Source organism: Dipteris shenzhenensis, chromosome 29, assembly GCF_047967505.1.
Source record: "Dipteris shenzhenensis isolate YYH24624 ecotype China chromosome 29, Dip_SZ_1.0, whole genome shotgun sequence".
Lineage (NCBI taxonomy): Eukaryota > Viridiplantae > Streptophyta > Polypodiopsida > Gleicheniales > Dipteridaceae > Dipteris > Dipteris shenzhenensis.
The window spans coordinates 9,935,786-9,948,019 of NC_141624.1; the positions used below are offsets into that span (position 1 = coordinate 9,935,786).

The window sequence follows — 12,234 nt, forward strand, 5'->3', positions numbered from 1 at the left end:
TGGCATACTAGGAATGCTAGATCTCGGATGCAAGTTGCAAAATACAGAAATAGGGGGGATATTGGAAGGAATATTTGTGTCTTTATACACATAATATCGCATGCAAAGCATAACTGCATCCAACAAAAACGAATGCACTAAATCGAGCATGAAGATCAAAGTACCAATGACAAGCAAATGTGCATGCTATAAACGTAGGTAGCTCTTTAAACTCCAATAAATATAAGGCTACTATGCACCTTATGTAAAGACTGAAAAGAACTTGCTTTTCAAAGCATGCGTTTTACAACATAGTAAAAAGAGGGCTAGGATCAGCACCTTCCATATGTTTTCGGTCATCATGGCCGGCGTCTCCTGCTGCTGCATCTGAATCAAACAATTTTTTCCTTTTTCGAGCAGTTTTAAGTTTACCATCATCAAGCTTGGTCAAAACACAGGCAGGAGTGGACTTATAATTTAGAACACTTCTTGAGAGAATAGTTTCCTGGATTCCTTCTCCAGTGGAGCTAGGTCGCTGTGGGGATCCTTTTCCCAACCCAGATACTGGAAGAGAAGAGATGCAGTGCTCGTCTCCATCTGAAAGTTGTGTGTCTCTTGAAGCAACACCAGACTCAACGTCTTCTTCGCAACATGATCCGCTGTAATGCGAGTCACATTCATCACGAAGCACTTCTGTATCTCCAGAGCCTTCCCCCTCACTATGAGACACCAAATTGCAGCCCTCTATAACCCCATCGACCAAGTGAGTTCCTAGGTGCTTTAGATGAGCAAGCGATTTTGTGGGGGTTTCTATATTAACAAGCAATATTTCAACTAGGCCTCCTTCTGTTATCTCATCGTTTGTACGAACTTGCAATTGTCCGGCAGTCTCTGTTTCAAAACTAGCTTGATCTTTTGTCTCCTCCTTACTAACACCCACATGGGATTCTGAACCACGGCAGAACATGGTTAGCCACGTCGCTCTTACAAAAGAAACTTTGACTATCAACATGTGTTGTAGGTCCGAAACTGACCAGTCTGTGGCGAGTGCTTTGAGTTAGAAGCCGCCGAAATCAATGATCTACCTACATTTGAAAGCATATCTCGAAGCAACCTCCAGATTTTCGAGAGACCTACGAGGCAAGGATGAATTAAAGGATGAGGAAACGTTAATCTGTGTACAAGCTTCTCCTTTAAAAGCACCAACTTTTGTGACCCTCTCGTAATCAGCCTCCTAGGGAAAAAGAAGAGTTTTTCGCAAAAGCGATCGAGCAACCAAGAGAAAGGGCTCGATCGATTCGTGACAGAAAAGACTTTGTAGCAGAAAGCGGAAGTACCTAAGTCAGCCAGGCTTCAAAAACGGAATGTCGTTATCAGTTATATAACGCTTTCAACAAACTGTTTGGCGGAGCAAGCCGAATGAAGAGCCCGAGATTCAGCTCAGGAGAACACCGAAGCTTGAAGGTATGGCGATGGGGGATTGTGAGAAATGCAGCATTTCCATCCGATTTGCGAAGCTTGAATTCAACAATCACCAGAACCGATTGAGCAAATGAAAACAACAATTAGGCGATGATGAGAACCGACTGAACCGTTGAATACAAAAATTCATCCGATGCTCAGTAGCGATTGAAGCACAGATGACAGAGCGAGGTTTTTGCTTCAACGAGCATCAACAGCTTCTTCATCACGCCGTCGTTTGCTGTCCACGTGGCGCCGATTCCGTTGCCCACTTTGCTGACTCGACTGCTGACTCGGATTCGCATTCCCGCGCTTCAACATCAGCAACATTGGAATTTAGGGCACTTCCTATCCTCTGCATTTGAAAATAGCCCTTGGGGGCTCATGGCCATGCGTGCTCGAGATTTCAATCCCGTCGAAATGTTGCCTGTCAGTTGGCATTAGAGGATGACCTCGTACTTAGTTAGATCCCTCCACACCCGACCTCTCAACCTTGCCCCCTGACAACAAACCACTCCGTGCTGACCACCCACGGAGCCTCTAAGTCAAACAACTTAGGGATCCATTTCGACAAGAGAGCAATATTTTTCTGAGGAGCCTTTAACTTAGGGATCCTTTAGTCATGCAAAAAATATTTTTGTGCAATATCTTTTTAGTCGAGGATGCCCAAACCCCCACCCACCTTAGGAGCCTTTAATGCTTCCCAGGGGATGTAGTGCCATCTTCTTTTAGTACCATCCTCCATCCACTGGAAAGCTCTGAACAGTTCCTCAATTTCTTGCCAATGTGTCTTCTTGAACCTCCATAAGGAAGCCAAGCAAGTAGTAGATGCTAAGAGAATGTGTTTGATAACCAAGCACTTGGCATTCCAACCCAAGATCACTCCATTCCAATACCTCGCCTTTTGTTTGACTTTCTCTCGGAACCAAGTGAAACATTGCTTCAGGGTTGTACCAACCCCTAGAGGGGCACCGAGATATCTAATAACTTGCCCCCTCTGAATCAATACACCAGCAGATTTTGACCAAGCCATTCTAGCATCTCCCATTGATCGGTTTTGATCACAAAGGATTTATTCCAACTACATTTCGATCCCGACACAGCACAAAATGTATTGAGCAATTCAATGAGGTTTTGAACACTTTCCCTTCATTCCTCTGTCATGGCCACCATATCGTCAGCGATTTTTTTTTTGGGCAAAAAATGGATTGAAGATGGAGTGGTTAGGGGGGTGGGACTCCCTTGGGGAGAACACATTTGCTCCCAATTTTTTGCAGATGACAAATCATCTCCCCAAACTGTTCTCCCCAAATTGGGAGCAAAATTGTTCTGTTCTCCCCAAGGGAGCCCCAACCCCTTAACCATTTCATTCTTCAATCCATTTTTTTATTCTTGCAATTAGTGGAGTAGTGCCAATTGCAAACAAAAGCGGGGCCAAGGGGTAGCCTTGCCTCACCGACCTATGCGGTCAAATCTCCCCACCACTCCTCCATTGAAGCATAAGATTGTAGAAGCATTCTCAAAAAGGGTACTTACCATACGGCAAAATTCTTGCCCAAACCCCAATTTATCGAATACTCGTAGCAGATAGTCCCATCTAATTCATTCGTATGCCTTATCAAAGTCAAGCCCAAGCAGGACTACTTTACTATGTTGCATAATCCAAGGCAGACGCACATTAAGTATATTTTCATTGATATTTCTCCCCCAAATAAACCCCTTTTGCTCCTTATCGACTACATTGGCACATACATCTCTGATCCTATTGGCCACGGCTTTTGCAACAATCTTATACGATGTGCTTAACATCGTTATTGGTCTCCAATCCCCTACTCTCAGTCAATCCTACTTTTTGGGAAACAGTTTCATTAAGCCCACGTTGACATCTTGAGAGAGAGAGCCCCCTCTGAAAGGCAACATCCACTATAGCAACATAGCCATCTTGATTAGCTCCAGAAAGTGGAGTAAAATTATGTCGTGAACCTGATAGTAGAAGACCATCCTCAACAAAACCCATCTAACCTTGGGGTCTTTTTCTTCTTTAAACAATCAATCCAATGAAAGCTTCCTACCCAAACTAGCTCTCTGGACATTCAACAAATGAGCTAAGAACAATATATAAAGTCTTTTTAATAGACCCTCTAAGTGTATTTTGCTAGAGGAATATTGTTTGTAGAGCTTGCCCCAACACTATTCTGCCGGCGGAATACCCTTGGAGAGCCTACAAAGAATAGGTCATAACTTTTGCTCCTTAGCTCAAAGTGAGAAGTTGTAAAAAGGAAAAGAATTCAAAATTTCATGATCTATGCAATGGTAGGCTTAAAATTATAATATTTATAGGTATAAAAGAGATAAATTCGAAATTTCAAGATGTATATGAGAGTTATAACTTTTTCCTAATTCATATATGGTACGAAGGAGTTCAATAGGGACCACATTTCCTTAAAAGTACTTAGGTTTGGAGAATTGGGAATATTTTGAAAATACCTCCCTTGCCTTCCCATATTTGATAATGTATTAGAGATTGATTTATTATTGGTAGTAATGGCTTCAATTATGAGATTTTCAATATCATTTTCCTACTCATCCAAGGAATACGGTATACATTGTTACTAAGAGCTTCTCTATACTTCAAATATTGGATTTATAAAGCTAAGGGAAACCCTTTCAAATCGATTGAATTACCATAATCCTCAAAAGAGAGTATTGTAGGGAGGGATTTATAGGAGTTTCTAACGTGTTCACTATTTGTTCATATATAGTTGGTGTTCTCTAAAATGAGGGTTATAATGATAAATAAGTAAGTATATGGTTCCATAAATGAGAAATTAAGAAAGATTTGTATATTCCTTTGAGAAATATACTAGCATGGTTGGTGTCAAACATTATCGCTCGGACTTTTCTGCTCGTAGGTTTTTGCTCGGAAAATGTGCACATCCCCCACACCATTGTCATGGAGAAATTTCCAGCAATCTGTCCTCTCCCCCTAAGCATTGGGGGCATAAACATGAACAATCTCAAAGCAAAACTCCTTGCATTTCACCTTAACACCTAACATGCATCCAACTTCATCTCTAAGAGTTCACAACATGAAACGTTCTTCTTTACCAGTATACCAATCCAAACCTTTCCCCGCAAAATGGGCAATTTGTAACAACAGAGTAACCTACTTTAGCTAGTGCTAGCCAGAAACCATCGAAGGCTCCACATTTAACTTCTTGCATCAAGATTATATCAGCTCCCTTGCTACTAATCACCAAACGACATGCTTTCTATTTGGCTTTGTCACATCCAACCCCGTATGTTACAACAGACCACTGAGCAGCCTCTATATTCCTTACTTCCTGCCTTATTACTGTGCAAGGGCTTTGTAGACATCCCAAAGAAGTTGAAGCAATTTTGCTTCCCTCCATGTGTAACATTCCTTGCCATATTCTTAATTTTCTTTTGTGAAGATTGTGGGAGAGAGGGAAGGAGTCTCACTTGCGGCTTTCTCACATAAACAATTGGGGGAATACACACAAAGGTGGAGGCTGAAAACAGTTTTCCTCTTCTTAGTTGTGAAAGCCAAAAGAACTCTAGTACAAAGAACCCTATATGTGGGTCTCAAACCAAACTCAACTAACTAAGGTGGCATACTAACTGAGACACAAACTAGAGTAGATAAGGATAGCTGTCATCCAGCTATTATTCGTGGGCGGTGTACCAATCGCATCTCCAGCTAACAAGTCGGTGACATAAATACACAACGGTCACCCTGGCATATCGCGAGTGGAGCTCGATATCTCAACACTCCCCCTCGAGCTCAATCCCAATTCCTGCACACTAAGCAGGTCTCTGAACTTGCGCAGCTTCTCTGCGCCCAATGCTTTCGTGAATATGTCAGCTACCTGATCCTCTGTGCTGACATAAACTAGATCAATAAGACCTAGTAAAACCTTCTCACGCACATAGTGATAATGCACCTCAATGTGCTTTGTTCTAGCATGAAAGACTGGGTTCTTTGCCAAGTGTATACTGCTCATGTTGTCATAATAAATGACAACTGGCCCATCTGTAGACTGATGCATATCAAAGAGTAGCTTATGCAACCAAGCTACCTCACATGCAGCCATTGCTGCACCTCTGTACTCAGCCTCTGTGCTCGACAAGGCAACTGTAGGCTGTTTCTTGCTGCTCCAAGTGACTGTAGCACTCCCAAAAGAGAACACATATCCACTGGTAGATCGCCTATCAGAAATACTACCAGCTCAATCAGCATCAGTGTATCCATGCAACTGTATCTGAACCCCAGCCTCATAAAATAGTCCATACTGCAATGTGGACTTCACATACCTGAGTATGCGTCTAGCCGCATCCAAATGCGGTTTCCTTGGAGCCTGCATAAACTGACTTACCAACCCAACAGCATAGCTCAAATCTGGCCTGGAAATAGTCATGTAAATCAAACTTCCTACTATGCATCTGTACATAGTAGGGTCTTCCAGAAGCTCACCTGCATCTGCACTCAGCTTCACATTCTGCTCCAAAGGAACTGAAATAGGCTTACAGCCTGCTGTCATCCCATATTTGGACAGCATGTCCAATCCATACTGCCTCTGCAAGAGCTGTATCCCACTTGGTGATCTAATCACCTCAATGCCCAAGAAATAACGCAGCTCTCCCAAATCCTTCATCTCAAACTTCTGTCTCAATAGCATTTTCACATGAAGGATATCTTCATCACTATCACCTGTGATGATCAAATCATCAACATAAATGACCAGCAGCATAATCCCTTTCTCTGTTTTTCTCACATAGAGTGAGAAATCTGCCTTGGAAATCTGAAAGCCAATAGTGACAAGATACTGTCCTATCTTGTCAGACCATGCTCTAGGTGCTTGCTTCAAGCCATACAAGGCTTTCTTCAACCTGCAAATAAACTCAGGATGAATAGCATGAACATAACCTGCTGAAGAAGGCATTCTTTACATCCATCTGATGTAAAGACCATTCCTTTGATGCAGCCATAGCAATGGCTGCTCTTACGGTTGCCATCCTTGCAACCGGGCTGAAAGTTTCTTCATAATCAATGCCATATGTCTGTGCATACCCCTTGACAACTAATCTTGCCTTGTATCTATTCACAGAACCATCTGCATTGTGCTTGATCTTATAAACCCACTTACAGCCAATTGCATTCTTGTCTTTAGGCAAAGGCACCAATTCCCATGTAGCATTAGCATCCAAGGCATCCATTTCTTCATCCATGGCTTTCTCCCATTTTTCATTTCCCATGGCTTGCTCAAAAGAAGTGGGTTCTGGTTCCTGTATCACTTTGACCATATAGGCATAGTGAATGGCTATAAATCCATCATATTTCAGCCTATCCACAGGATACCTAACCCTAGTAGACTTGCGCAAAATAGGCTCACTTCCAAGTGCTCTCAAAACATCCCTGGTCTTCCTTACTCCACGTGTAACAACAAAAGGAATACCCAACTCATCATCAATGCTCTGTTCTGAGCCACTGGATTCACCATCCACATAAGAGTGACCTGCATTCACATCAAACATGGGCTGATCTACCTTCTCTTTTCCTTTTCGTGATACCTGCATACCACTCTCTGCATTGCTTTGAGGAGATTCTCCTGATCTCAATCTGCCTGTCCATGGCGAAGTATGTGAACCACTACTAGAGGACACTCCAGGTCCGCTAATATTTTGTAATTGCTGCTGTTGTGAAATCTGTGCAGCATTACCATTTTGTGCATCTACATCAATCATCACATTCACTGGTTTATACCAGGTGCTCATCTTATCAAAAACAACATCTCTGCTCACTGTGAACTTACGTGTAGAAGGGTTATAGCATCTATACCCTTTCTGCTGCAGAGAATAACCAATAAAGATGCACTTCTCAGCTTTTGGATCCAACTTGGACCTCAACTCATCTGGCACATGGACATAGGCAATGCAACCAAAAATTTTCAAATGAGAAATATCTGGTTTCCTACCAGTATACATCTCCTCTGGCGTCATGCCATGTATTGCTGCAGTGGGAGTCCTGTTCATTATATAAACTGCTGTAGCAACTGCTTCAGCCCAAGCCCAATAATAATCTGGTAGATCTTTTTCATTTAGCATAGCCCGTGATACCTCTCCAATATGCCTGTTTTTCCTTTCTGCAATTCCATTTTGCTGTGGGGTATGACTGCATGAATATTGCTGCTTTATACCATGCTCCTGCAAGAACCTTGCAAACTCATTTGAGAGGTACTCTCCCCCTCCATCTGACCTTAGGCATTTTATTTGCAGGCCTGTTTCTTTTTCAACCATAGCTTTGAAAGCTTTGAAGTGCCCAAACACTTCACTTTTCTTTTTCAAAAAATACACCCAAAGTTTTCTGCTGAAGTCATCAATAAATGTGACAAAATAGTGACAGCCACCAATAGATGCAGCTTTAGTAGTCCACACATCAGAGTGGATTAATTCCAATGGCTTTTTACTCTCTTGAACATGCCTAGGAAAAGGTTTCCTTGCCTGTTTCCCAAATTGACAGGCTTCACAAACCTTTTGCATTTCTGCAACCTTGAATTTAGGCAATCCTGCAACAATATTTTGGGCTTGCATTGATTTAAGTCACTGTATATTAACATGACCAATGCGTTTGTGCCAGACATCAATATCTGTAACTACACCGGTCCCATGTGCAAACATTGCTGCACTCAATTTAGGCATGTCCGCATCCAACGTAAACATCCTGCCCTTCTTCTTTCCTTTTGCTATCAAGCGACCATTATTTTTCATATCCTCAACAAAGCATCCATGAGGATTAAATCTGACCTGCAAGCCCTGCTCAACCATCTGACCAATAGAAACTAGGTTCTTGGTGATGTTCGGGACATGAAATACATCAGACAAGTATTTCTTTTTCCCATCCTGCATAGACAAAGGAATTTTTCCAATCTGCACAATAGGATGTGCAGTATCATCACCAGTCTCCACAAATCCTGGTTTTTCCATTTTCCTTGCATCTTGCATCCATTCTGCATGACCTGTCATGTGGTTTGACGCACCCGAGTCAACATACCACACATCATTTCGTTCTTCTGCACTTGTCACAGAATTGGTCATATGCTGCACCATAAATAGATGCTCATTTCTGTCATCACCCTGCCTACTAGAAGATGCATAATTGCCTTGTTGCAATTTTCCAGTCATAATGTCATTCTGCTTTTTATAGCAGTCCTTAGCCATATGACCCATTTTGCCACAATAGTAGCATTCAACATTGCTGTTTGCATTTTGGCCTCTCTGCCATCCACCACGGCCTCTTTGGCTCCCCCTGCCTCTAGAGTTACCACATCCTCCTGCATAGGACTGGTTTTCTTGCGTTTGCTGCATATTCTGATTTCTACCACGGCCTGCAGATTGGCCTCCTCTACCTCTGCCTCTACCTCTGCCAGTATTTGAGTAGAAGACAGTTTCTTTTGAAGTTCCTGCTGAAGAAGATGCACCACCATTTCTCTGCTCTTCAGAAATTAGAAGAGCAATCAACTCCTCAAAATCTGGAAATTTTTCACGGACGGCAATGGATGTCCGGAATTGTGCATAATCCTTTCCTAGACCATTCAAGGTCACAGAAACCAAATCGTCATCATCCACTAGCGACCCAATGGAAGCAAGTGCATCTGCAATTTTCTTCACCTTCATGTGGTAGTCATTGATGCTCATGTTTTCTCTCTGCACATTGAGCAACTCCTGCTTGAGCTGCATTTTCCTGGCTTGCGTATTTGTGCTGTACATTTTTGCCAAAGTATCCCATGCCTCCTTTGGCGTACTTGCATCCTGAATATGCACAATCATGGAGTCCGAAATACTGATAGACAGCCAGTACATAACTTTCCTGGCTCTCTCATGCCATCCTTTGAATGGACATTAGGAAGAACAGGTTCTTCTTCATTTCCTGTAATGAACTCCCAATAGCCTTTTCCCATCAAGAAATTCGTCATTCTAAACTTCCATGCTTGGAAGTTGTTCTTGTCAAGCTTTTCACTGACAATCTGTGAAAGAGAATCAGATGCCATTATAGAACACTGCAAAATATTCTGTCACTGCAAAAAAACATAGCTTTTGCCTCACACGGGCAGAACTGCAAAACTGACGAAAGTGGTATTTCACCACACAGTCACTTCCTAGTGACGATTTTGCATCAACAGGCAACAAGCATGAATCTGCAACTCCCAATATCTCTGCACAAAGGCATACGATGCAATTTTTGCGGCAACTTTTCACCGACCCGCAGAACAGTGGTCGCACATCAAAAACAGGGCCTTTTTCTGAGTGCTTGCGGAGAACTTCCGTCTCCAAAACGGGCCCCGAAATGACCTCGAATCAGAAAACATGCAATAGCTAACAGAAGATACAAAGCGGAAATGGAGAGATATATGGAGCATGCTCACCTCCAACCTTAACGGAGTTACAGGCACATGTTCTTATTGAAGTTTGAGAGCAATATTATACATCTTTATTGGACTTCTACCATCTATCCTACACGGGTGGCAGCTACTCTGCCATGAGCAAATGAAGATTCTTGCCTACGTGACTTGGGCTTTCCATGGCATGGGAACCTATTGTTACCAAGTTGCTAATGGATTAGAGGCATCCTAGATCCACACTTGGCCATAAATCACGCTTAACATTTGCCATTTCTCCAATGTTATCAAGCTCATTCTTTCCTTTGTCGTTTTGGGTGATGGATGTGGAATAGAGCATAAGAACAGTGCTGGATCGATGTTGCGCAAAGATAGAGACTTTTGCCAAAAATGCAGGTCACCAAGTAGTGGAGGAGCAATCGGTAGTGTAGTTTTATGGCATGGACGAGAAATTGCCAGCCTGTCAAGCCCCATTTCCCCCTTCCATATTTATCCTCCCCCGTTATGTAACTGCATAGAACTTGGGATAGGTTTTGAGGCAAGGAGGTGCACGGAGGTATTCATTCAATAATTTTTACCCAAAGAGCTTGGGCGGTGCCAGTCAGGTTGGGGATCCAACTTGCAAATCCAAGCTTCAGTAATCTGATGGTGATGAAGGTTGATTGGGAAGTTGTTTAGGGCCCATCTGCCTCGAGTTTTCATATTTGGATATTTGTTCCAAAAATCCTTGATGGGGTTATGTGGAAGTGGTATTACATCAAATTCATATCCATCATTGGAATCTGGCATGGGAGTGCAATTCGGACTATTTGGATCTTAATATTCAAAATCAAAGATTGGGTCCCTTTCTTGCTGATGGCATCTCAGGTAGTGTTGAAGGTGATGGTGATGAATGGAGAGAATCTGGGGACACGGGGGAATAATATGGAAGAGTGTTATTTGTGGGAGGGGTATCTAAGATGAGGGGGGGAAGAACCGGGCAAATGGACTGAGCAACTTGGTAATACTCGAGGGTAGGATTAGCAAGGGTAGGGAAGAAGCTAGGAGTGAGGGGCTGGTAAGTTTGTGACTATCAGATGAGTTGGAAGTGGTGAGATGCATGAGCAAAGAGACAATGAAGAGAGTAGATATTTGGTTAGATCTCAGGGAAGGTTAAGAGGGTAAAAACAACAAAGGAAAGTGAGCTTATGAGATTGGAATAGAGAGTGGTTAGATATGGCAAGTTAGATGTGAGATAGGCCATGTCATCCTCTGACTTCTTTTTGTTGGTGAGATTGGATCATTAGCTCTCTGCTCTGCAAGGTGGGATGCTGGTTATGTCATGCCATGTAAATAAGAGTGATGGCTTTTGTAGCAGTGGCAATAGACCACCAATGACTTTGAGGGAGGACTACCCATGAGGAATACATATGCTATGAAAGCATTTGTCTTGAGTGTAGTTAACCTAGTGTATGTGGACAGGTAAAATATATTTTGTTCATCTTCTCAAAGTCTTGGCAAATTTTTCATAGAGTTTTTGCCCTTATGAAACATTACCAATTTATGTTTGGATAAGCAGATATGATTTGAGTTGGAGCTGTTTCCATTGGATGAGTGTTTGTGCTCTGAGATGATATTTAGCTTCTAGAGCAGCCACAACCTCATGGTACACCACGGCCGTGCACCATAGTGGGACTCCATTTGTGGTGTCATCCATTGCCTCATTGTTTTGCACTAGCAATTGGAGTTTAAGCTTTGAGATGGTTACCTTGTGGGAGTGCAGTTGATCCGACTTTTCCTTATACTTATGGTAGATGGATGTATATGCATCCTTAAGGTTTTTCATATGCAACGTGGGTTGTGTTTGTTGAGGAATGGCTTCATTGGTATTTGACCATTGGTCCAAGACTTGAGCTTGAGTAGTGCTTGCCTCTGTATTGGTGGCAAATTGGTCTTTTAATAGTTGGCATTCCCTTGTAAGCTCCTCAATGTTGAAAGTGTGTATCGCCAAAGATTGTTGCATCTCTACAAGCTTTTCCTAGCAATGCTAGAGTTATTCTTCTTTTTGGAATTCTAGAGTGAGTCGAGCTTGTACAAGTTCCTTTGTTTGCTGAGCATGTGCTAAGGTCAAGTGAATTAGTGACCATAGGAGGTCTGTAGGATTGCCATAACATGAAGTGCTATTGTCAGCTGTATTAGGCTTTGGTGGAGGTTGGAAGTCATATCCCGATTGCTTTCTTCTGAGCTTGGGGAGCTTGGTTCTTGCGCACTTCTTCAACCTCTTTCTCATCTATTTGGGCCTGAAGTGCCATGATCTCTATTGCAATTCCATGGAATTCGTCTTGGATGTCTGCTCTATAGTTTGTCTTTCCAATTCTCGCGCATGCTCCTCCTTGGC

At 42.5% G+C, this 12,234-nt stretch overlaps 1 protein-coding gene across 2 annotated transcripts in view; it reads right to left on the reverse strand.

Annotated features, from left to right (window-relative positions):
• LOC147882415 (uncharacterized) overlaps window positions 1-1,620 on the reverse strand; it is a 31,624-nt gene extending 30,004 nt beyond the window's left edge. For both annotated transcript variants that reach the window (XM_087400891.1, XM_087400890.1), the window contains exons 1-3: window positions 1,317-1,620; window positions 1,014-1,112; window positions 319-927 (exon numbers count right to left, since the gene is read on the reverse strand). In XM_087400891.1, the coding sequence (XP_087257017.1) occupies window positions 319-927; window positions 1,014-1,080 (676 nt within the window). In that variant the 5' untranslated portion in view covers window positions 1,081-1,112; window positions 1,317-1,620. The remainder of the gene's footprint in view (window positions 1-318; window positions 928-1,013; window positions 1,113-1,316) is intronic.
• Between the last annotated feature and the right edge of the window lie 10,614 nt (window positions 1,621-12,234).